The following is a 27452-nucleotide window of genomic DNA, read 5'->3' as shown; positions in this document are numbered from 1 at the left end:
GGCGTTCTCCTGGCTATGTCGGAGCCTCTGCCAGCGTTCTTCGATCGGCTATGGGGGGCCGTGGCTGGTTACTCGGATCCCGCCTCTGCGGACCCGCCACCGCCTCCCCTTCCAAGGTAGCCAGACCTTCTGCTCCTGGGCAGCCTCGCTTCCTTTCAGATGGGGTGACCCAAGAGTCCCCCAGTTCCGGACTCGGTGGACTTGGTCGCGCTCTTCTAGTGTTGATCAGGAGCTTGGTAAACTCCTTGAGTCTTTTTTTTTTCTTTTTAAACTAGCATATGGTGATAACCTGCGATTTCCTGATCCCAGGTTAGCCTTAACGTTGACACTTGTAGAATGAGCGAGAAAAAGAAAAGGACGTTGGAGGGAAGGACGTTTTTAAGTCAAAGGCGGTAGTTTCGTGCCCACTGGTTTAGACGTTGGCTCTCATTTCCTTCACCAAGCCATTTTGGAAACTTATCTCTTTGGGATGTTGAAATGGCCTAGGGAGCAGAGGAGGGAGGGAAGTCAGTACTTGCACCACGATTAGTGGGAAGCACAAGCGTGAGCACGGTGGCGTTCAGCTTTGTGTGTGTTAGCGATTTCCTCTCGATTGGATCTCATTTGACTCATTTTATGGTAGTATTCATTTACTTGGTTCACTTAGCATGCATATGTTGAGCGCCTACTGTGTATTTTCCTTTAATAGTACCTGGTTTCCCAGAGCTCACCCAGTTCCGTAATCTGCTTGAGACTTGGCTTCAAGACTAAGCTAGGTTTATTTTTTGAAAAAGTTACATTTGATGAATACATTTTAAAGTCAGGAATCGAGTTGTTTTAATTAAAAAAGAAAAGGAGCACAGAAATGTTCATTCTTAAACTTCGAGCCCTTTTCTCTTTTTTTCATCAGCTATACTTAGGCGCTCCCAGGGGCTCTGAGCAAGACTGAATCAGCCCTTGCTCTCTTGTAGCTTGTAGGCAAGAAGGAGATAAACATTTGTGTGATTATTTGTTTAACGTGGAAACAAATAAAACAGCTGTGATAAGAAGGAAGTATTGGGGGGGTGACCTTACTAGTCAGGAGGTTAGAGATGGCTTCTTTAATTGAATATAATTTGCAAAGAAAACGTAAAAGGCCTTCCTATTTTTTGCTTGCATTTAAAATTACTACTTTTAATGCATTATTTTCAAGAACAGTTTTTATTTTCAAGTTACTCGTGAAACAAATACAATTGTAAAGCTTGGAAACACTGAAATAGGCACAAGTGTAATAATATATGTATGAAAATTTGCTGTTTCATTGCTCCTGAATGCACTGTTAATAAATTTTGAGAGCTTCTCTTCTGCCTCACCTTGAGTTGCTTTTCTTTACATTCAGAGGATGTAGTGAAATTTCTTCAGTGAGGGCTATAAAATTCGTCTTTTAACATCCACTTGTAATTTTGCTAGATAGTAATGCTCAATGTTGGGTTACAAATTATTTGAAAAATCTTAAAGTTTTTGATGTGAAGTTTAGGATACGATTAGAAAACTGTGAAAATAATTGTTCTAATATTTAATTAGTCATATATAGTGCCCTGTAGTTATTTAAAGGCTACCTAAGAGTTTTGATTTATGTAATTTCTAGTATTGCTCCTGAAAATCCCATATTTTGAATACATACTTGAAGGTGTCTTTTCTAAAAGATCTTGGCAGTCTTTCTCTTAAGATTTCAGAAGTGCCTCTTGTCATTTCAGCAGAAGTGTAAGTTAATATATCCTAACCTTCTTTACAGCTTTTATTCCTTTGCCTTGTAGTCTTCACCATTCTGACAATTCTGTATTTTTCCCTCTTTATATAAATCAGAAGTATTATCATTTGACTGTGAATAATTTTTAAAAGATTTAAATTTTGTAACTTTTTGTTTGAAATGATAGGATGTGCAAGAAGATGCACATCTTGAAATAAAAACTTTATTTGCTTAATTTTTGGCCACACAAGGTGACTTGTGGGATCTTAGATCCCTGACCAGGGATGGATCAAACCTGTGCCCTTGGCAGTGAAAGCGCTGAATCCTAACCACTATTTATGAAATACTTCATGCATGCAGAAAATGATTGAGGACAACAGATAGTTTTTACATATTTTTAATGCCTAACAATTTTTAAGTTTTACATATGGTGTCAAAACAAGACTTATTGTTTACAATTACTAATTGTCGTTAGTTAATTGTGAAGTTTATGTACTTTTAAGTCTGTTTTTTACCATTTTAATTAGTGGCAACTGTATATTTCAGTATTGATCTTTTAATATCAACTTTCAAATCCCAATTCAGTTGTATATGTTAAGCGTTATGTATGTGGGAAAAAGTAACCATAATATTTTGTTTCATTTGTAAAACAGTTCTTATAGTTTTCAAATCTCATTTTTCCTGGAACTAACTCTAGGAAGTATTAAGGAGGAATAAAAAAAATTTTTTTGTTTCCCTGCTTTGGTTTTATGATTCAAATTTTGAGACTGACATCTATTCTTTCATAATTGTTTTTCTCATGGCAGCTCCCCAGTACCTGCCCCCTTTGCTGGATCAGTGCTTTGCAGGTAGTTGATGATTAGTAAATATCAGCTGACTGATTTTGACCTGCTATACATTCTCATATTTGTAGCTCTTAGGAGAATGTATACCATTTTGAGCAAGTTGTGAGTTTAAAACTTGGGGTATGAAAGCTAACTAGGAAGGGACAAAACATCTTGTCAAAAGGAAAATTTGCTCTTTATATATTTGGAGTATGAGTACTAATCTGGTAATTCATTGAGTTGCTTTCTTGAAATTATAATCCTTTTGTTAATAAAGGATTAATAAAAACGAAGAAGCAGGAATTTTCCTTGTGGTCCAGTGGTTGGGACTCTGTGTTTTCACTGCCAAGGGCCCAGGTTTGATAACCAGGGTCCCACAAACAGTGTGCTGTAGCCAAAAAAAAAAAAAAAAAAACCCACAAAAAAACCCCCAAAAAACAAAGAAGCAAGCTCAGAATTTAGGAAAACAGTCTCCGTCCATCATATTAGTGGTATCACCCTGTGATCTGCATAGCCTTAGCAGGATTGTTAGCTTGTTTGCCATTATCCTTCCTCCTGAGCACAGAACTGAGCCTTAACTCAAGCTCCTTGCTCTAGACTTCACTACTGCATCAATGCCAACTGCCTGGGGGAGGGCTGGTCTTACCAAACATGCTAAGTTTTAGCTCATTTCTTTTATGTATCCATTTATTTTTTATTAACAGGACAGTATGTGTTTTACTCAAAATTAACAATCAACAAGTATTTGAATGCCTTCTATTAAATGCCACATGCTGCCCCTGGCCACTGAGTCTTCAGTGTTGAGCAAAGGATAAGGTCTCTGTCCTCATGAAGTTTATAGTTCAGTTGGGGAGTCAGATACTCAGTAAGTACACAGATTATAATAAATGGGCTTCCCTGGTGGCTCAGATGGTAAAGAGTTTGCCTGCAATGCAGGAGACCTGGGTTCAATCCCTGGGTTGGGAAGATCCCATGGAGAGGGAAATGGCAACCCACTCCGGTACGCTTGCCTGGAAATTTTCATGGACAGAGAAACCTGGTGGGCTACAGCCCATGGGGTTGCAGAGTTGGACATGACTGAGTGACTAACATTTTTATAATAAATGATGAAGTAAACTTACATGGTGTTGCACTTCCCAGATTTGGAGAATTCAGTTTTGATTAGGAAGTTAGGGAAGGCCTCTTTATGGAGGTGAGTCACAGTGAAAGGATGACTTTGTTAGGATAACTTGGTCTAGGACAAGAAGGAGACTGGGCGTATTTGAGAACTTGCATCATTTGAGTCTGGTGTGGCTGGAGGGATGAATAGAGCAAGATATGTATAGGCCATGTTATGGAATACATTGTATATGTGTATGTTTAAAATAGCATTTCATTAAAGTAAGTGTTAACTATAGACAAGTGCACAAATAAGTGTACAGCCTGATGAACTTTCACAAAGTCAATATACCTATGTGTTAAGCACTCAGATAAAACCAAAAAGAACATTAATAGTACCCCAGTGCTTTCTTCCAACTACTTCCTGACTTCTAATACCACTATAATGTGCATCATGTTTTTTATTTTTTAATAAACGGAATATGTCTGGTCTCTTTCACTCAACGTGTATGTGAGATTCATCTTTGTTGTAATTCATTCCATTGCCCACTGTATGAATATAGATAAAAGTGTGTGTGTCCATTTTCTCATTGATAAATATTTAGATTATTTCCTAAGTGGGCCTGTTGTGAACAATGATGTTATGAACATTCTTATAATGGTCTCCTGGTTTATATGTGTAAGTTTCTGTTTAGGATAGATACCTAGGGGTATAATTGCTGGATCATTGATATATATATATATATATATATATATATATATATGTATATGTATGTATCTTTAGCTTTACCAGATAATGCCAACTATTTTCTAAAGTAGTTGTTCCAATTTATACTGCTACCAGCATATTGAAGGATATGATTGGGTTTATTTATTTATTTATTCTGTTGCACTGCACAGCATTCCAAATCTTAGTTCCCCAACCAAGGATCGAACCTGTGCCGGTGCAATGGAAGCGTGACATCCTAACCACTGGGCCTCCAAAGAAGTCCCCAGATTTATGTTTTTAAGAGAAAACTCTGTAAATTTTAAAAAAGACTAGAAAACTAGCTTTTATAGCAGGCAAAAAATAATCCACAACTATATGTGACATTGGAATAGCCAATGGATTCTGTATTATTTCCAGCTAATGTGTTTCGCCGTTCATAAGCAATTGATCTTTGTCTCTTTTACTTCTGTCATATTCAGGATTTACAGAACAAGGCTTATACACTTTGTTTAGAAAAATTAACATTTAATTAGTCTCCTCTATTAGAGCCAGTTTTTATTTTCAAGGGTTTACACAATGTAACATATCCTGTTCAGACTTACATAGCAGTAGGTTTTCCATAAGTAGTATGTTGTAATAATTCATGAGTAATTGGGATTGTATGAGTTTCATTATAGCAATATAATGAAAGAACCTCAAAGATGTATAACTAAAGGTAACTTTTTTCAAATCCAGATGTTAAGATTAATTTTTTAGATTTTTGATAGATGTTAGAATTTGATTATTTATAGTGGTTACTTGTGGAAATGATTGAAATTATAGTGTTTCAATTTATTTAGTTTTGGGGGGACTGTTTATTTTATTGTGGTAGAAAACAAATTTATCTGCAATAAATTTTTAAGGGTACAGTGCAGCATTAGCTATATGCATATTGTATGATATTTATTTAGTTTTGATGCAGTATTTGGTATGAATTCTTACTTCATCCTGAATTCATAGGTTAACTTTAGGTTATAGGTACAAGTTTGAATTTTAAACTGTAGTGACTGACAAAACAATTGTGAGAATTTTTCTTTTATTTTAGAGTTTTCTTGGAGGATTTTTCGGTCCCATTTGTGAGATCGACGTTGTCCTTAATGATGGGGAAACCAGGAAAATGGCGGAAATGAAAACTGAAGATGGCAAAGTAGAAAAGCACTATCTTTTCTATGATGGAGAATCTGTTTCAGGAAAGGTAAATATTTTGTTTGGAGAATTATCTAGTTGTAGAATATTAGAATTAGTCGTGAAAGTGGCTTGTGCTGTATCTAAATTTGAATGATTTTATTAGAGATGGAAAATGTTTTTCAGAAGGTCAGCTGAAAGCTTTGATCCAACAGAACACTTGCAGGAAAGATTCTTATACTGAAATGGTTATGGGCAGAGTCTAAATTAAACTGTGTGCAGAATTTTGTGTTTGTGACCATGTGAATCTGTTTAACATACGACAGTTGCTACAGTGGGGCTGTGATCCACTCAAGTTTGTTTCTCCTTTAATTGAGTTATGGAGACTGGGGATAATTCTCTAGTTCAGTTTAGTCGCTCAGTCGTGTCCGACTCTTTGCGACCCCATGAACTGCAGCACACCAGGCCTCCCTGTCCATCACCAACTCCCGGAGTTCACTCAAACTCATGTCCATCGAGTCAGTGATGCCATCCAGCCATCTCATCCTCTGTCTCCTTCTCCTCCTGCCCCCAATCCCTCCCAGCATCAGAGTCTTTTCCAGTGAGTCAACTCTTTGCATGAGGTGGCCAAAGTATTGGAGTTTCAGCTTCAGCATCAGTCCTTCCAATGAACCCCCAGGACTGATCTCCTTTAGGATGGACTTGTTGGATCTCCTTGCAGTCCAAGGGACTCTCAAGAGTCTTCTCCAACACCACAGTTCAAAAGCATCAATTCTTTGGCTCTCAGCTTTCTTCACAGTCCACTCTCACATCCATATATGACCACTGGAAAAACCGTAGCCTTGACTAGACAGACAATTCCTAAAAGTTTTTTTCTCATTCTTTATAGGTTATCAGTCTGTACTACTTTTGTTGTGTCTATTGATCTCATTTCTTGATACTCTGTAGAGGATTTAAGCACATTTAGAATGTGTCCATGCTTGCTCAGATACATTTGTGATACCTTCTGTGGTTTAACTTTATCCCCCTTTTCCTTACCAAGGATTATTTTAATACCTTATGGAATATGATTACTACTCATTAATTTGTGATACTGAAGAATGGTAATATCCTAGATAAAATCAAATCATAAAATGTTTGAAAAAATTTTTCTAAATATAAAAGATAAAAAATATTAAGAATTTTTCTCTCCTGCTTGTTAAGGTAATACATATACATTGTAAACAGTTTGGGAAATAAAATAGTTATCTATAGTCCCATCATATGGAAATAACTCACTATTAAAATTTGAATGTGTTTCTTCCTAGTCTGTCTGTATTAGTTAATGTTTATGTATATGTAATATATTAAGCATACCTTTTCCCTACTGTTGGATATTTAACTAGTTTCTGTTTTTCAAATTGCTTGTAGTATATCCCCATATGTTTAGTAATACAGACATTTTATACATAAGTTTTTCTTCAGATTTCTGTAGGATAAGATTATTTCCTTTAGAATGAATTCCTAGGAGTGGCTGGACATGAATATTTGACATGAATATTTGAAGGGTATTGATACATGTTAACCTGGAAAATTTGCATGAAATCTCATGTTCACTTAATACCTTGTTTCACTCAGGGTAGAGCTGAATATGATCTCTTTTTAACCTTTGCTATTTCTGTAGGCAAAAATGATACTATTCTTTGATAGCATTCTTTGGTTACTAGATAGGTTGAACTTAGGTTTACCAGCCGTTTTACTGCATCGTCTATTCTGGTCCTTTGCCACTTACTGGTGTCTTAGTGTTATATCTGAAATAAATGTTTTTCTTTTCTGCTTTACTCTTCCTTTAAAATGATGGGGAGAAAGAGAAGAAATCTGAAAGAGAGTGACAAAATCATTAAAAGGATGGAACACATCAAAAAAGTAAAGGAAATAGTGCTTGATCTATGGAAAAGATGAGTTGTTAATATGGTGGGATTAGAAGAGGTAGAAGGAAATGGCAACCCAGTCCAGTACTCTTGCCTGGAAAATTCCATGGATGGAGGAGCCTGGTGGGCTACAGTCCATGGGGTCACAAAGAGTCGGACACGACTGAGTGACTTCACTTTGAGTAGAAGGGGTAGAGATACCAATCTAGTTTTTTTAGGGAGAGACTGAACCTCAGATTTTCAAAATTTATAGACATAACACCACCAAAAACAAGTCTTACCACACTAGTCTAGGCTTTGCAAAATGTCTGAATATAGTTAAAAGATCATTTGGCTGGGGTTGGAAGATCTAGCCTTGGACTTTACCACTGTCTTGATAGGTAGCTCTGGGCAGTCATTTAACTTTGTAGATCTCACCTGTAAGTTGAGATTGGACTAAATCATTGGTTTCCAAACTTTGTTATGCATTGTAGGAAGAATACTTCATGTATTAGAAAAAAAATCTTAGAGACTGGAAGACCTGACATCCTGCCTAGAGCAAGAATATTCCTGACATGTGAGCTGTCTATGTATACCTTTTTTTCCAGGTTTTTTCCAAGAGTAGTTTTAGATTTACATAAAATTGCGAGGGAGGTATAGAGATTTCCCATTATCGACATCAGCCCCTAGAATGGTACATTTTTGATCAAGGATGAACTTACATTGACACATTATATAGTCACCCAAAGTTTGTTATCTAAGGGTTCACTTGTGGTGATGTATATTCTATGGGTTTGGACAAATGTATAATATGTAATAATAATAATAATATACTCTACAAATGTTGTGTTTACTTTTTGGTAGTGCTTTTTGTATCCTATTTAAGACATCTTTGCCTACCTTATGGGCATGAAGATATTCTCCTGTTCCTCCTATAATTTTAAGTAGTTTCATATTTCACATTTAGATTCTCTGTTTTTTGAAATTGATTTTGTCTTTATGACATAAGAGTCAAGGCTACTTATTATTTTTTTCCCCATATGGATATCTAATTGACCCAGGACATTTATTGAAAAAGCCATCCTTTCCACCACTGCATTGTAGCGTCACCTTTGTCAGTAACCAGAGGTTGTATGAGTCTGTTTCAGCCTCTCTGTTCTATTCCATTGTTTTATTTGTGATATATACTTTCTTTTATATTTAAACAATATAGCTTTATTGAGTTATAATTCACATATCATAAATTTACCCTACTGAGTATATACAGTCAAGAGATTTTCACTACTTGTGCAGAGTTGTGCAGCTGTCATCACTAGCTAATTCCATAATGTTTTCATCACTGAGAAGAAACACCATAACATTAGCAGTCATTCACTTGGCGCCATATGCTAAATGTTTGTGTCCTCATAAGATTTGTGTGTTAAACCCTAATCCTTAGTATGATGTACTTGTAGGTGGGGTGGGGCTGAGCGGAGGGGGAGGGGGAGAGTTTTTGGGAAATGATTAGGTCATAAGGGCTGTGCCCTCATGAATGGGATTAATGTCCTCAGAGAAATCTTGTGTGCACCTTCTGACATGTGAGGACATAGTGAAAAGGTAGCCATCTGTGAACCAGAAAGCAAACTCTCCCAGACACCAAATCTGCTGGTGCTTTGATCTTGAACTTCACAGCTTCCAGAACTGTAAGCAGTAAATTTATGTTGTTTTTAAGCCACCTAGTCTGTTGTTTTTTGTTACAGCAGCCTGAGTGAACTAAGACACCTAGCATCCACTAATCTACAGATGTACTTTCTTTCTCTATGGATTTGGCCTATTCTGGACATTTCATATAAATAGAATCATACAACATGTGGCCTTTGTGTTTGGCTCCTTTCACTTAGCATGATGTCTTCAAGGTTTATTACTTTTAAGAAAATTTTTGGTCAAAAATATAATAAAATTTGCTATTTTAACCATTTGTAATGTATATAATTCAGTAGCATTAATCACATTCACAGTGTTGTGCAATCATCACCACTATTTTGAAATTTTTTCATCATCCCGAACAGAAACTTTGTACTCATTAAACAATAGCTGTCCTTTTCCCTTTTCTCCCGGTCCATGGCTACCTCTAGTCTACTATTTTTCCCTGTAAATTTGCCTATTCTGGGCTTCTTCTATTTCATATAAGTGGTTATACAAGATCTGTCTTTTTGTGTCTGCCTCATTTCATGTAGCATGATGTTTTCAAAATTCTTTCATGTTGTAGCATTTATCAAAGCACGATTCTTTTTTATGGCTGAATGATGTTTTAGTAGCCCACCAAGCTCCTCCATCCATGGGATTCTCCAGGCAAGAATACTGGAGTGGGTTGCCATTTCCTTCTCCAGGGGATCTTCCCAACCCAGGTATTGAACCCAGGTCTCCCGCATTGCGGGCAGACACTTTAACCTCTGAGCCACCAGGGAATTAAATATAATAGAATAAAATGTAATGAAATAAAAACTCTATTAAATGAAATAGAATAAAAGAGCCACTAAAATGCAAAGCTCTGGGGGAATTTAACCTTCTCACTCAGGACAGAAGATTCTCCTGGTAAACCAGCAGGCTGGAGAGGGTTTCACAGAACTGAACAGAGAGCTTGAAGGGGCGTCTGCCGTTCTGACCGCAGACCGCTATTGGTCTTTAAGGAACACGTTCAGCTTCTTATTGCTGGCTGGTCTGACTGGACCTCTCATGGGAATGGGCTGTGATAAAGGAGGTGAGGTGGGGAGAGCTCTGCCTCCTGTAGAACTAACACCCAAAAAAGTTGTCCTTTTCATTATAGGGGACTGGAATGCAAAAGTAGGAAGTCAAGAAACACCTGGAGTAACAGGCAAATTTGGCCTTCGGATGCGGAATGAAGCAGGGCAAAGATAATAGAGTTTTGCCAAGAAAATGCACTGGTCATAGCAAACACCCTCTTCCAACAACACAAGAGAAGACTCTACACATGGACGTCACCAGATGGTCAACACCAAAATCAGATTGATTATATTCTTTGCAGCCAAAGATGGAGAAGCTCTATACAGTCAGCAAAAACAAGACCGGGAGCTGACTGTGGCTCAGATCATGAACTCCTTATTGCCAAATTCAGACTGAAATTGAAGAAAGTAGGGAAAACCACTAGAACATTTAGGTATGACCTAAATCAAATCCCTTATGATTATACAGTGGAAGTGAGAAATAGATTTAAGGGCCTAGATCTGGATAGATAGAGTGCCTGATGAACTATGGAATGAGGTTCGTGACATTGTACAGGAGACAGGGATCAAGACCATCCCCATGGAAAAGAAATGCAAAAAAGCAAAATGGCTATCTGGGGAGGCCTTACAAATAGCTGTGAAAAGAGAAGCAAAAAGCAAAGGAGAAAAGGAAAGATACAAGCATCTGAATGCAGAGTTCCAAAGAATAGCAAGAAGAGAGAAGAAAGCCTTCAGCGATCAGTGCGAAGAAATAGAGGAAGAGAACAGAATGGGAAAGACTAGAGATCTCTTCAAGAAAATTAGAGATACCAAGGGAACATTTCATGCAAAGATGGGCTTGATAAAGGACAGAAATGGTATGGACCTAACAGAAGCAGAAGACATTAAGAAGAGGTGGCAAGAATACACAGAAGAACTGTACAAAAAAGATCTTCACGACCTGGATAATCATGATGGTGTGATCACTCATCTAGAGCCAGACATCCTGGAATGTGAAGTCAAGTGGGCCTTAGGAAGCATCACTACCAACAAAGCTAGTGGAGGTGATGGAATTCCAGTTGAGCTATTTCAAATCCTAAAAGATGATGCTGTGAAAGTGCTGCACTCAATATGGCAGCAAATTTGGAAAACTCAGCAGTGGCCACAGGACTGGAAGAGGTCAGTTTTCATTCCAATCCCAAAGAAAGGCAATGCCAAAGAATGCTCAAACTACCGAACAATTGCACTCATCTCACACGCTAGTAAAGTAATGCTCAAAATTCTCCAAGCCAGGCTTCAACAGTATGTGAACCGTGAACTTCCAGATGCTCAAGCTGGTTTTAGAAAAGGCGGAGGAACCAGAGATCAAATTGCCAACATCTGCTGGATCACCGAAAAAGCAAGAGAGTTCCAGAAAAACATCTATTTCTTCTTTATTGACTATGCCAAAGCCTTTGACTATGTGGATCACAATAAACTGTGGAAAATTCTGAGAGAGATGGCAATACCAGACCACCTGACCTGTGTCTTGAGAAATCTGTATGCAGGTCAGGAAGCAACAGTTAGAACTGGCTGTGTAACAACAGACTGGTTCCAACTAGGAAAAGGAGTGCGTCAAGGCTGTATATTGTCACCCTGCTTATTTAACTTATATGCAGAGTACATGATGAGAAACACTGGACTGGAAGAAACACAAGCTGGAATCAAGATTGCTGGGAGAAATATCAATCACCTCAGATATGCAGATGACACCACCCTTATGGCGGAAAGTGAAGAGGAACTAAAAAGCCTCTTGATGAAAGTGAAAGAGGAGAGTGAAAAAGTTGGTTTAACGCTCAACATTCAGAAAACGAAGATCATGGCATGCGGTTCCATCACTTCATGGGAAATAGATGGGGAAACAGTGGAAACAATGTCAGGCTTTATTTTTTGGGGCTCCAAAATCACTGCAGATGGTGACTGCAGCCATGAAATTAAAAGATGCTTACTGCTTGGAAGAAAAGTTATGACCAACCTAGACAGCATATTCAAAAGCAGAGACATTATTTTGCCGACTAAGGTCCGTCTAGTCAAGGCTATGGTTTTTCCAGTGGTCATGTATGGATGTGAGAGTTGGACTGTGAAGAAGGCTGAGCGCCGAAGAATTGATGCTTTTGAACGGTGGTGTTGGAGAAGACTCTTGAGAGTCCCTTGGACTGCGAGGAGATCCAACCAGTCCATTCTGAAGGAGATCAGCCCTGGGATTTCTTTGGAAGGAATGATGCTAAAGCTGAAACTCCAGTACTTTTGGCTACCTCATGCGACGAGTTGACTCATTGGAAAAGACTCTGATGCTGGGAGGGATTGGGGGCAGGAGGAGAAGGGGACGGCAGAGGATGAGATGGCTGGATGGCATCACGGACTCGACGGACGTGAGTCTGAGTGAACTCCGGTAGTTGGTGATGGACAGGCAGGCCTGGCGTGCTGCAATTCATGGGGTCGCAAAGAGTCGGACACGACTGAGCGACTGAACTAACTGACTGACTGTCTAGTATTGGATGTACATTTCTTCATCCTTTAGTTGAGGACATTTCAGTTAAGTATACTTGGGTTTCTATTTATTGATCATTAAGAATATTTCTGTACATTTGTGTATACGTTTTTGTGTGACTGTGTTTTCTTTTCTCTGGAGTGTAGACTTAGGAATGGAATTGCTGGGTTATGTGTTAACCTTTAGGGGAACTTCCAGACTTTTCCAGAGCAGCTGTGCCGTTTTATATTCTCTCTAGCAATGTATGAGAGAGTTCCAGTTTCTTCACCTTCTTGGCAATGTTTATTACTGTCTGATTATTTTTTTGTGGGTGAAAAGTGGTCATGTGGTTTTGCTTTGCATTCCCTTTAATGATGAATAATATTGAGCATCTTTTCATGTGCTTATTGCTGTCTGTATATCATCTATTCTTTCCCCATTGAACTGTCTTGGGACTCCTGTAGCATATACTTAATTGCTGTTTGTCAAAAAAAAAAAAAAAAAAAAAAAGCTGCAAAGAAGGAAACAAAATTACCCATATAATTTTTCTTTTCTGTACTTTAAAAAATATAATTGGCATTATACTTGTATACAATTTGACCATGCTTCCTACATGTAACACATCATGCACATCTTCCCACATCATTAAAAATTCATTGACCTTATTATTTTTATACTTTAATTATACTCCATCATGTGATATACTCCAATGTATTTACTTCTTTTTCTGACATATTAATTTTGGAAGGTGAATAACTTAACTCACCCTGGTTATAGATGTAGAAGATATAGAAGCATGAATATTTTAATTACATAGTTTATAAACAGAAGTACTTGAACTTCATTTTGTTGGTTCTTGATTTCTATTGAGAAGCATTGTTTGAAAGAACAGCTTTTAAGAGTCACATTACCAGTATTTTCTACAGTAAAGAACAAACCTGGGAGTATTTTTTTTTTGTATTTTAGCTAATCCTTAAATGGTTGAAATTTGTTTCTAATATCTGTGTACTTTATATTTTGTCAAATTAAAATGTGTAATGTTAAGGTTTCCATTTAGCAGATACAAATTTAGGGATTTTAGATTATATACTTAATTTCAAAAGTATGTAAAATATATCATACTCAAAATTTAAATCTTTAGACATTCTATTTTTAGGATGAGTAGCAGACTCAGGGCAGTAACTGTTGCTTTTAATATCAAAAATTATAACAACATATGGTTGGTTGTAAAAAGCTGAAAGTGATCTTTTAGGTCAGTTTTTAGAATTATTAATAACCTTTATATTAAAATGCTATTATAGAATTGTTTAACTATTTGACCAGAAAACGTATTTGAATAGTTGAAAGTTTTCCCTTTTATTGATTCTTTGTAGTTCTCCAGCTCTATAGAAACATTCCTTCCTAACAAAGCAGATGCTTTAAATGTACATATAAGTAATAAGTTCATTAGTGATTGTATAGGAGTAAGTTTTATCTTCTCTGGAGCTATAAGATCATCATAATCTAGGTATGTGGTGGTTTCTCAGACTTCAGAAATGAACACCTGAAGTATTTATATATTATATTCATCTGGAAGGAATCTAATAGTAGGCCCACAAAGGATTGTTAACATCTCTTAAAATTTCGTGTTTTGGCAGGTGAATGTAGCCTTTAAGCAACCTGGAAAGAGGCTAGAGCACCAAGGAATTAGAATTGAATTTGTAGGTCAAATTGGTGAGTTTTAAAATAGTACTACTTTTTTTTGTTGTTAACTGAGTTTGAAGAGAGTTTGATATGGCAGTTAAATAATTGAATTAGAGTTTTGCTTTATGGAAAGAAGGAATTGATTTTGTATAATAAAAGGATTTATTTTATAAACATTAAATAATCGTGTTTCTTTTAATTATATTAAATGATATTTGACTCATGCTGCCTTTACTTGTGATGAAATCTGATTACTAAAAGTGAAAGGAGTTACGTAAGCTAGCAGCCTTGAAAAATAATTCAAGTAAACTAGTTGACTCCCTGAAATTTCCATCTGCCTAGGTTTTTCACCAGCTTTATTCACAATTAGCGGTGTCACCTTCATCCTTCACTTGATAATTACTCATGCCATTGTCTTCCTAACTTAGTTTATACCTGTAGCCAGACTCACCTGTCAACAGAAAATTCCATGTGAAAAGGAAAGTTGCAATTTCTTCTTGACTTAGATCAACTTGTGTATGTTTCCATACATATATTTCTTGCCTTAGCCGGAGTTAAACTATATAAATCTTCGGGTACTGCAGATGCAGAAAGAGAAAAGAAAATAGATCCTAGCTTTCTAAGTTTTACTGTCTATTTTGAAAGTGTCAAAATTGGAATGGGTAGATGTTAGTTTAGGTATCTATTTTGGATGGGATTATACTTAAGGGGCAAATTATGGTAATTAACTGATAGTTGATTTTAGTCTTTTACATAGTATAGTTTTATCAGGGTAATATATTTGCCTAACTAAAGCAAAACAACAAAGCATTTTTTGTCTTGAAGGGAGGAAGTTCAAATAATTGCTGGAAATGTAGCAATTTAAACAGCTTCTTATTGGGCAAACCCTAACTACACTAAAGGATTGAATTCTTTCATAACAGAAATTTTCATTTTGCTATGCCACCTGAATTTTTTTATGCCCATGTGGAGCAAAATAGGATAATGGAATTCAGATCATAGCTCTGGTATTTAAAGTGAAGGCAAACCCAAGTAATTCTTTTGATAAAAATTACTTGCTCTGGAAGTAGAAGTTTGGGTTTTGATGAGATGGATATCAAACATAATTGGTCTTTCTTTTTAAAATTTCTTAGAGCTTTTCAATGACAAGAGTAATACTCACGAATTTGTAAACCTAGTGAAAGAGCTAGCCTTACCTGGAGAACTGACTCAGAGCAGAAGTTATGATTTTGAATTTATGCAAGTTGAAAAGCCATATGAATCTTACATCGGTGCCAATGTCCGCTTAAGGTATGAATTGATTTTGTCTACAGTTTATGATACACAAACCAGAAGGTAATGACTACTGTTGAATGTCCTAAACTTCTAATTATAATTTTGGACTGGAAGACTTAAGATTTTGAAAATTCTGTCAAATATATATGTGTATATATATATATTTTTTTTCTGGCTAATGCAGATCTGATGTAATAAGATCCTTCTATCAGATTTGTGTGTATGTGTGCACACACACGTGTGCGTTCAGTCATGTGCAACTCTTCGTGACCCCATGAACTATAGCCTGCTGGCTCCTCTGTCCATGGAACTTTCTAGGCAAGAATACCAGAGTGGGTTGCCATTTCCTACTCTAAGGGATCCTCCTGACCCAGGGATCGAACCTGCATCTCTTGGGTCTCCTGCATTGGCAGGCGGATTCTTTACCACTGTGCCACCTGGGAAGCCCTCTAAAGGATTCAGAGGATCCCATTATAAGAAGTTTTAGTCATATACTTCCCTTGTATGTACCTCAGTTTCTTAGATACTTCATTTGTCTTGTAAATGGAATTACCCTCTAAATCCATTAGTTTCTCAATGAGTCTCATTTAGTCTATGGTTAAGAAGTGATGTAGGAAATGAAAGAAAAAAAGAATCGATCTAGAGAGATCTAAAAAGTATGTCCACTATTCTTAAAATTGAACTTTGTATTTTTTCCATGGTGAAGGCATTTATTTAAAAATGAAAACTTCTTCATGAAGTAAATGGAGTAAATTGATCCCTAAGGAATGTCAGGAAGGAGAAAACTGAAGTTTGCTTATTTGAAACACTGAGGTATCTCACAGGAGGTTTAACTTGTCCTCTCCATTAACTTTTGTAGGTATTTTCTTAAGGTGACAATAGTAAGAAGACTGACAGACTTGGTAAAGGAATATGATCTTATTGTTCACCAGCTTGCTACCTATCCTGATGTCAACAACTCTATTAAGATGGAAGTGGGCATTGAAGATTGTCTACACATTGAATTTGAGTATAATAAATCAAAGTAAGTACCTTTTACAAACAGATGAATGGTCAGGGAAAATTAAGAAATAAACCTTTTATGTCTTTGTAAATTGGTCAAAGGATAGAATCAACATTAATCTGATGTTAAGAGACCATCAGAATCTCCGAACTGAAAGAAACTTTAGAAGGATTTGGTTTTGTTTTAGTAGGAATTTGACTTGGTGCAGATGTCTTTCATATTCTGTGCCTGGTAAGACTCTGCTTGGCCATTTTTTAATAGAAGATCTCACCATCTCAGAAGGCAGCTAATCCTGTAAATCTGTGAAAGTCTATCTTACTGTCTTGGCATCGTTTCAGCTAGTCTTCTCTTTAAAATAAGCAAAAATACTCTTTTTTCTGACTACATGAACAATACCTTTTTATTATTAAAAAAATTGACAATGTAGAAAAGTCAAGGGAAATAAAAATACCACATATTTTCACCTTTATCACTCAACCACTATTAATATCCTTTTGTATAGCTTTCCATGGGAGGGGGTATATGCATTTATATATGTTGTGTTTTTTCAGAAATGGGCTCTTTAAACTTTATTTATTAATGTCTTTTTAAACTTTCACCAAAGTATATATCTAAAAATATTAATATTTTCTTAACATGTTCACATATCTAGTCAGTATTCATTTCCTTAAATGATTTATAAAAGTTTGTTTATGTCAGTATCCAAACAAGATTTGTTCAAATCCAGTGGATCCAAACTCACTTAACAAACACACTAATCAAAAAACATTTGGTTTTTGATACTTAAATCTGTTTTATGTTTTCCCTTTTATTTATTTTTTCATTAAAGTTTGTTTGTTGAAGAAATGAATGTTCATTATTTTATCCTCTTCCTGTGCACTCTTCTGGTATATGAATTTTTAAAAAATATACCTATTGTTGACTGTGCTGGCTCTTTGTTGCTGCGGGCGGGGTCTCCTCTCTAGTTGAGGTGTGTGGGCTTCTCTTGTTGTGGAGCACGGGCTTTATGGTGAGCATGCTTCAGTAGTTGGGACTCACAGGCTTAGTTGCCCCATAGCATGTGAGATGTTCCCAGACCAGGGATCAAACCTGTGTCCTATGGATTGCAAGGCAAATTATTAACCACTGGGAAGCCCTACATGATTTTTATTGCTTGTCATGTCCCAGTTTATATCACTGAAATTGTGATACACATGTGTTCAGAGTCTTAAATTATATTGTTGATAAAATTATTAGTTTAGGACCTAAAACTTGTCACTGGAAGTCTCCCTTCAGAGAGACATAATTGCATTAGTCAACTCTTGGGATATTATCTTGAGATTCAAACCTAGAGAAGGTCTCTTTGTGACCGGGTGATTTTTTTAACTGCACTATTCTAGCACTTGGAGTAATACACTAAACACCTGTATAAAGTTTTTAATGTTCGGAACATCTTCATATGCCAAACATTTTCAGGCATAAAAATCTCAATTTTCCTCGCTTAAGTTCTTTAGAAATGAAGTTGACCTCTAAATAGGTGACTGACAATTACTCTGGCTAATTTTTCCCCCTGAGGTTTATTGATGATGAAGTAAAAGTTTTTTTTCCTAATTTTTATAGTAAAATGATGAATACTCTTTTGAAAAAAAGGAACATTAAATACATGAATAGTCAGAATGGTATTCTTAAATAGTAATTATCCTACAGATATCTAATAAACCTTTTCAGTACATATTTCACTCTTTGTTTTGTAAATTGATATTTAGTAAGTGACAAATATTCTTTCCCTAAAGGTATCATTTAAAGGATGTGATTGTTGGAAAAATTTACTTCTTATTAGTAAGAATAAAAATCCAACATATGGAGTTACAACTGATTAAAAAAGAGATCACAGGAATTGGTAAGTTAAAGGGTTCCTGAATTGAAGTTCATTTTAGTTGAAATTTTAAAATCTTAAAATACTGTTTAAACTTAAATATCCACCTTGGATACTAACTTTGATACTTAATATTGCTGGCAGTGAGTTACTCATTTATGTTTTTAAAAATTAGTTTTTGAGTAGATAATTCACATGGTTCAAAAATAAAATGTGAATGATTATACAGTAAAGTGTCCTATTTATGTATCCCAGCTACTCATAGGTGATACAAGTTTTAAAGTCATTTAAACATTTATTCATACACATGCAAGTGCCTCTTTATTACACCCTTCCTTTTAGTCAAGTGGTTATGTACAGTGCATACGTTAGAGACACTTCACTTAATAATATCATTTCACATGTGTTGGCTTATATGCAAAATAAAATCTTAGAAGTGGAATTGCTGTTTCCAAGGATATATTCATTTGTAATTTTGATTAATATTATCAGTTTGTCCTCTTTATGGACTGTACCAATTTGTATTACTACCAGCAATGAATGTAGGAAGGTGCCTTTTTTTCCATGTGTTCTCATAAGCACAATGTTATAAAACTGTAGCTGATCTCGTGGGAGCGGGGAAAAGGTTCCCCATTGTAGTTTTGATTCATTTTTCTCATTCGAGTGAGGATGAGTATCTTTTCACGTGTATAAAAGCCATTTGTATTTCTTTCCTATAAACTGCCTATCCATATCCTTTGCCCCATCTCTATTGGATTATTAGTCTTTTCCTTTTGAAGTATAGAAACTCTTTATATATTAGAGAAATCAACCCCATTTTCTGTATTAAGAGCAGCAAAATTTCCCATTTGTCTTGCTTGTGGTAGTTTTTACCATGTAGAAGTTCTTGACGTTTGTGTAAGTCACATTGTCAGTTTTTCCTTTTATGGATTCTGGGTTTTGTACCACAGTGAGAAAGGCCTTTTTTACATTGAGGTTCTAAAAATAATCTTCTGTGCCTGATTCTACTGAAATAATACATGGTAGTTTAGGAATTTTGTTTAAAGTTTTAATTCATTTGGAATTTGGCCTGATGTAAGCAAGAAACAGCTATGAATCCAGCTTTACTTTTCTCCAGATAGCCGACGAGTTACCCCAAATCATTTATTGGTTCATAACTGCTTTTTTTTTCATAACTGCTTTTTAATTTTCCTTTTTTTTGGGTGCACTATGGGGCTTCTGAGATCTCAGTTCCTTGACCAGGGATCAAACCCATGCCCCCTGTGGTGCAAGCGCAAAGTGTTAACCACTGGATCGCCAAGGAATTGCCTATTTTTTCCCCTAGTTTTAATTAGTATATAGATTTAATTTCTTCCCTCTAATTTTCCTGGTTTTCTGCTAAAAAGAATTTTAGGCACCACTTTTTAAGAATTTATAATTGATAGTCATAAACATCTGTAATTTCTTAGTCTCCATTTTTTACCTGCTAAAGTGATTTAAAGATATTAAAACCAAACTTCAGTTTCCCATTTGTTGTTTAAAAAAGTTATTTAAACATTTTTTTCTAGTTATAAAAATTATGTTTGGGTGTTCTAGAAAATTTTCAATAAGAAATAATTTGTACTCATAATCCAGAACAGATCTTAGTCTTTGCATGTTATATACTTTACAACATTGGGACCATTACTGTGTGTTTTGGTATACTTTTAAACTTGTATCATTGACTCTTCAAAAGAACTGTATGTCAATTAAGCATTCACTTTGATATTTTATCTCTGTTAAAGTTAACAAGAAAAGACATTTTGGGTGTTACAGAGAAAGCTAGCATGTCAGTGCTCTGCTGTGCCTTCCTAGTTTCTGTTTCAGCAGATACTAGGAATGATGGAAGGAAGTCTGTGGAGACTTCCTTAGTATTTCTGAGCTGTATACAGTTGACCTGTGAAGAACATGAGCTTTGAAATGCATGGGTCCACTTACAGTGGATTTTGTTTAGTAGTAGATTTTATGCTGCTTCGTGGTCTGCAGTTGGTTGAATCTGCATAGGAAGGAACTGTGGATGCTGTGGACAGGGAGCAGTGGAGGATACAGAGCAGGGACTGTAAATTACATGCAGGTTTTCATGCGTGTACAGCGAAGCACTTCAGCCCCTGCAGTTTTTCAGGCGTCTACTGAATTACCTTTGAGGAGAAGGGAGTGAGACCTCAGTTGGGTGGCAAATAAGTGTGGATCAAGAAATAGAAAAGAATGATCAACATTTTCACAAAAGGGGGAAAGTCAGTTAGGACTAAAATAATGTCAGAAAATAGGAAGAAGGTATAAGCCTGGAAATTATATTTTAGCAATATTTAAATTAATATCATTTACATTATTGCCCTAGGACCCAGTACCACAACAGAAACAGAAACAATTGCCAAATATGAAATAATGGATGGTGCACCAGTTAAAGGTAATAAACTTTTCTTTTACTTCTTTTGTGTTATAGGTAGTGCAGATAGCAGTGTTCATGGCAGTTTAGCTTGAAAGTATTTATTCACTGTGAATATGTGAATTCTTAAAATGATTTTTACAATGATTTTTAAGATCATCTTTGTATAAATACTGAGGAGACTGTAGTAGTACTTTCTGGTTTGAAATAAGGTTTAATTTTTTACTCAGCTTAAATTTAGAATTTAGGAAAGACATTGATGTATATCTGTTCCCTAGTTCTGAATTTATAATATTTTGTCTTCTGTTACAAGAGTTTCTCTCTGTAAATCTTTTTTTACTCATGCTGAACATAAGGTACAGTATAGCTGAGCATTCATTCTGTGGGATTTTGGAATTCTATATAGCCTCCAAGAAAATAAGCAGCTCCCTTACTAAATAATTTTCAGTATCTAAGATAATGAAGCCAGTATTTATCATTTTAAATTTATGTCTTTGGCTTTTCTTACTCTGTTAGTAATTACTTCAAAAAGCAGTTAACCATTTATTGAGTGCCAACTATTGATGAGGCATTGTATTCTCAGGTGCTTAAAGTTCCCTCCCATATACACTTTGAGTTAGGTAGCGGTAGCCCTTATTTTATCCCTGAAACTGAGATGTAGAGGTTAAAAACTTGTTAGGGTAGGCAGAACTACCTCTACCCACTTAGATTTTCAGCTAGAATTGTTTAACAAAATTAAGAGAAAAACAGTTTATTAACGCATGCAGTGCACATCACGCAGGAGCATGAAAGTGAAGTTGCTCAGTTGCTCAGGAGTAGGCTACCAGGCTCCTCTGTCCATGGGATTTTCCAGGCAAGGGTACTGGAGTGGGTTGCCATTGTCTTCTCCTCATGCAGGAGAAACCTCAACAAAAAAGTAACTCAAAGCAGTGACTTAGCATTTCAGCTTATATAGCATCTTCAAAAGAACAGTAAATTTGGAGAGAAACAACTGGGCAAAGGAAAGCAGCTTAGGCTTCCAAGGACTATGGGAAGGTAAATATGAGGGAGGAAGCTAGCAGAGTAGGCTTGTTTGCAGATTCCTCTGGTGCCATCCCTGGGCTAAAGAGAGAGTGTCTCCAATAAAATAATTTATATCCTGCCTTTAGGCAGAATAGGGGAATTCTTTTTTGCTTTCACTGCTGCTTAATTGCCTTCAGCTCAGAAATAATTTTAATGTCAAAGAGGCACATTTTTTGGTGACATATTCTGGTTTCCTTCAAGAGCTAATCATTGCAGAGTTGGCGTTTGAGCCTGGGCCTTTCTGACTTCGAAACTCATGCCTGTGTACTTGTGTGTTATGCAACATTACTTAGTAAAATTCCAGCAGCCACAAATTTTTATGTAAAAGAAACCAGTTGTATATCCGCCCCCCCCCCGTTACAGCTTAATTTTATTTGGTAAACAAAGGATAGTATACCCCCCAAGGCATGAGGGTGGGCTGACCCCTGAAGGAGTGGCACCAACCCATCTGGTTCCCTCTTTTTGTACTTTTTGTCTCCTCCCTCCAGCCTGCCCTATATAAATTAGGGCTAGCACTCATCATTGATCAGGAACAGGGCATGTTTGTTTCACCTGAGGTTTCTCCTTTGTTCCCTTTCCATGCCCTCGGTTGTATATCCTTTAAGGAAATAGATACACATAAGAAAAGTATTACATAAAAAGAATTCAAAACAGAATAGGCCAATAATTACTCTTAGGAAAAGAGAAGCTATCAAGTCACCAAAAATAGTAATCTTATTAGTAATAAGTATTCAAGAATTTATACACATGATGAGAAATGGCAAAATTCATGAAAGCTTGAAAGTAACAAAAGCTCTAGAGTAGAACTTAACTGCTGGCACTGTTTGAAGCTTTTACACATATTAGTCCATATAGTCCTTACAGATTCTTTATAAGATGGATATACTTGACTGGAGTTAGAATTCGAATCCAGGCATTTGACTTTAGAGCTGGTGGTTCTCAGCCAGGTGCACTTTTACTCCCTCCTCCCCATGGGAAGTTTGGCAATGTCTAGAGACGTATTTGGTTGTCATATTTGGGGACTGTTAACTGGCATCTTATGGGCAGAGACCAGGAATGCCCTGAACTTGCTACAGTGTATATGACCTTACCCACAACATAGAATTATTAGGCCTAAAATGTCAGTAGTGTCAACACTGAGAAACTCTGGTCTAAAGTTTTGTTATGCTCGGGGGAACTGAAGCGTTAGTGTCTTTATAATACTTAGTTTTAGGTGTTATGTAACTGTATTTGGTCATCCTTTAGAACTAAATAGAAATTGCTTTTCTTTCAGGTGAATCAATTCCAATAAGACTATTTTTAGCAGGATATGACCCAACTCCAACAATGAGAGATGTGAACAAAAAATTTTCAGTAAGGTACTTTTTGAATCTAGTCCTTGTTGATGAAGAAGACAGAAGGTACTTCAAGCAGCAGGTATGGTGCCACCTACATGGTATTTTGTTCTGTGGTGGTTCTAAAAACACCTGGAAAGCACTCACTTTTCTAAGCTTTATTGTACTGAGCAAGTGGGGGTTTCTAAGTAAGTGAAAACACTGAAAGTGTGACACAGAAGTAAGGCAGGAATGGATCTCTGTTGTGATCAGTCTCCTTCCAGTCATTCTGCAGGACTCCAGGATGGGCTATGATTTGGCAGGGCTTCTATTTTTTTTTCTCTTAAAACTTTTGTTTTTTATAAAAACATACCTGCTATTTGTTTTTTTTAAAAATCAGGCAAAAAACAATGAAATAAAGGTCAACAAAAATTCCACCACCATTGTGATAGTTTCCCAGACAAATTTGTATATTTGTTTTTAGATCATATTATGCATATTGATCTTTAATTTGCTTTTTCATTCAATAGTGTCTTGAATAGATTTCCTTTATCAACAAATAAAGATTTCCTTTCATTTTTCATGACTGCATCCACTTGATGAATTTCAGTTTTCCATTTTTCCCTAATTAAACAATCCTCTTATAAATGTCTTTGAGATGACCCAAATCTATTACTTTTTAAAATATCTTTATCATAAAACTTGTTCTCATTTGAAAATCAGTTAAAAGCTTTCAGTGAATTTTGAGTAAAGCCTGTAATTAGAATGGTCTTCTCTGTTCTTTATCAGAGTAATAAATATTTGAATGTCAGTTGAGTGTTCAAAGCTAAATTGGAAATTATTCTGGGGGGGAAAAAAGAAAGCATTCTGTCCTGAGGACTGTGAAGAATATAAAAGCCACCTTTTTAAACAGAGTTTTTCCTTACAATTCTCACATTGCATATTTGTGGAAAAAGAAAAATTATATAAGTAACAGAAAACTTAAATAATGGTTTGACAGCAATTTGGAAGAGAGAAAACTTATTTTGCTAATGTTGCCATAATGCTATATAGTTAAACATGTGATTTATAACTTCAAATTAGATTATGTGAAATTTACAATTTTCAAATCAATTACATATTATGACCCTATTGAGTAGTATATGCCTGCCATGGTCATTCATTTAGATGTTTAAATTCTGCTATGTTGGTTAAAAAACAAACAGCCTGCCATGACTTCATGAAGCAAGTAATTTGAAGAATTTAGAAGATGGACCTCCCTGGTGGCTCAGTGATAAAGAATCTGCCTGCTGATGCAGTGTTTGGTCCCTGGTCTGGGAAGATCCCACATGCCAAGGAGCAGCTAAGCCTGTGTGCCACAACTATCGAGCCTGCTGTGCTCTAGAGCCCACGTGCCGCAACTACTGAAGCCCACATGCCCTATAGCCTGTGCTTCACACCAATAGAAGTCACCACAATGAGAAGCCTGTATACAGCAACTAGAAAGGGCCCTCCTCCTAGCTTAGTTGGTAAAGAATCTGCCTGCAATGCAGGAGACTGAGGTTCGATCCCTGGGTCAGGAAGATCCCCTGGAGAAGGAAATGGCAACCCACTCCAGTATTCTTGTCTGGAGGAAATCCCATGGGCAGAGAGTGGAGCCTGGCGGGCTACAGTCCATTGGGTCACAAGAGTCGGACACGACTTAGCGGCTACACCACCACCACCTGCTCACTGAAACTTGAGAAAAAGGCTGCAGAGCAACAAAGACCAAGCACAGCCAAAAATAAATTCAAATTATTATTTTTAAAAAAGAGTTCAGAAGAGCTCTCAGGGTGGATTGGTTAGGGTAAGACAGGCAGAGGAATCGAAATTTGAAGAATATAAAGGGGAGGATGGAGGGAAAGTTTAATTTGAAGTGCGTCTAAAGGCAGAGAGTAACCCAGTTCGCTGGCTGGGTACTGGGACCTTGGTGGGGAAGAGTGATGTTAGCAAATTGGATAAAGGTTGTGGAGGGCCTTGAACACTGGGCTGGAGATTTATCCTGGAGGAACTGAGAGCTACTGAAGAGTCATCCAGCAATGTTTTAGACGAGTCTGGCAATGATGGATAGGACGGGTTAAAAAAGGGTTTCAGGCAAGGGAGGGAGAGCCATCTATTAGGAAGCTGAAATATTTAGTGACAAGGGCTTGAATTTGGATAAGGACAGGGGAAACAAACTAAACGACAGATTTTAGGAATTCTTTAAAGCAGTAGTAGCTAGACCTTTGTGTCAGTTTGGATTCATGGTGGGTAGTGTACATAGGTGTTGGTTGGGGGAGCAGAGTTGGCAGAAGGGGAGGCCCATTATTAGAATTGAAAGAAAGTAGGTCCATCAGGAAAAGAGGAGAGCTTTTGTAGGGAAGAAGTTAGTTTTGTTATGGTTAAAATTGAAGTGTATTATTTCTGTGGTGAAAATTTAAGGCATAATACAAGAATATTAATTTGAGGATATTAATTTGTTATGCATTTGTTTTCTAGGAGATCATTTTGTGGAGAAAAGCTCCTGAAAAACTGAGGAAACAGAGAACAAACTTTCACCAGCGATTTGAATCACCAGAATCACAGGCATCTGCTGAGCAGCCTGAAATGTGAACTGAATGGGAGAAAAAAAAGAAGAAAAAACCTCCTATATCCGTTGAGATTTAGGTTTGGCAGGTTAAAGATGGTTGCAGCGTGTAGGGCAGGGAAAAGGCCAAAACTCCATTTATGATAGTCTTCCTTTATCTTACAGTGCTGAATTTATTTTACGACATAACTGTTCTTCATGTATATACATTTAAAAAAGTGCTTTCTTTGAAACACTGGAACTTTCTTAAACTGCCGTTTTTTTTTTTTATTTGTTTTTTTAACTGCACACTTTGATTTGATCATAAGCACTCAGATATACATCAGCATAAACATTATATTTTCATGTGAGTAGGTTGATATTTGTACTTGTGCTTTTTTTCTGCATAATGTTGATTATAAATTCTTTTCTTCTTTCTTATGCTAATGATTACCTCTTACTCTCTCTACATGCAAAAAAATTTGTGTTCAAATAAAATTAGAAAACCTGAGTGGCCCTTACAGCCTGCAAAGATTTAAAACACGGCATCTCAATATTTTTGAAAACTACGTTTATGTTTTTCTATATGTGTTTGAGAAATGCATATGAGTGTTTCACTGTAGGTGCCTCTGAGTCTACCATTCCATGGCTTCCTGAATTTCGTTCTCTTTGAAATCTTCTGTGGCATATTAAATTTTCCCCCAAGGGATAATGTAGCATGTCATTGCAGCATTTTGGGGGCGGGGACCATATTAAGGAACCATTTTGCTACTGCTATCCAGCAGGTACCACTGTTATGTTTTCTGCAGTGTGGAGTGGATTTTATGTTGGCAGTTAGGGATTTGTTAAAACTATATGATTGTTCCATAATACTTTGAAAAAAGTTTTTTTTTTGATTTAAGGAATCTTTTTAGCACATGTACGCAAATATAAACTTTGTTGCAAATATTCTCTTTTCCAGAGAAAATTGGAGGATGAGGGCACTCAGAACTGGTGAAGCATGTAGTTACCCAGATCTGGACAATTTCACATTTGTTAAATCAGAACCTTGACTAGTTCAAACTCAGATTTAAACTTCTTTGTCCATTATGTTTAAATTTTTTTAACATTAAACTCAAGCATTGTTGAAAGCCTCTAAAAAAGAAGGTTGCAGTCATCTGTTTTTATGCTATGCATGGGGTCTGATCTCAGATACACTAAATACGGGGCATAGGAACTAAAACCTGATGTATGAAACTACTTTCACTTATGGTTCATTGGTTTTTGTACCAATATTTTTTTATACACTTCAGTGCAAGTCTTGTCAGTTAACCTTACTTTATGAGTAAACTAAGTAACCCAAATTACATTTCTTTAAGCCTATTTTACTACTGTGGCTCTTTGAAAAATGGTTAGTAACCAACTTCTTAACTGGCAAAAAGTTCCAGTGCTGCAGCACTGGTTATAAATGTGGATATCTGTGAATGATAATGTTTTCCTTCATGTAAGTGCCTGTTCAGAGTTTCAGAATTTTAAAATGCCAAATATTTTCATGGTCACTTGCATGTAGTAATCTGGAAAATATTCAAAGAAAAATTGAAAACCAGTTGTATTTAACCAGTCTCAAATTGTGCAACCATGATGTATAATAAAGAATTTGAAACAGATATTAAGCTTGCTATTTGAATGATTAAAATATTTATATTCTGAAA

General features: G+C 36.3%; 1 protein-coding gene across 1 annotated transcript; it reads left to right on the top strand.

The window, feature by feature from the left end:
- Positions 1-27452, top strand: VPS26A (VPS26, retromer complex component A). The gene is given in 11 exon segments (XM_005699130.3): positions 1-54; positions 56-94; positions 96-116; positions 5424-5573; positions 14241-14316; positions 15420-15576; positions 16421-16585; positions 18337-18443; positions 20776-20844; positions 23159-23301; positions 25695-27452. Coding segments are annotated over 11 exon segments (1080 nt in total). The 5' UTR covers positions 1-15; the 3' UTR covers positions 25809-27452.

The sequence above is a fragment of the Capra hircus genome, chromosome 28 (genome assembly GCF_001704415.2).
Source record: "Capra hircus breed San Clemente chromosome 28, ASM170441v1, whole genome shotgun sequence".
NCBI lineage: Eukaryota > Metazoa > Chordata > Mammalia > Artiodactyla > Bovidae > Capra > Capra hircus.
Note: the sequence above shows the minus strand (reverse complement) of the source record. Positions and strands in the feature narration are given on the sequence as shown.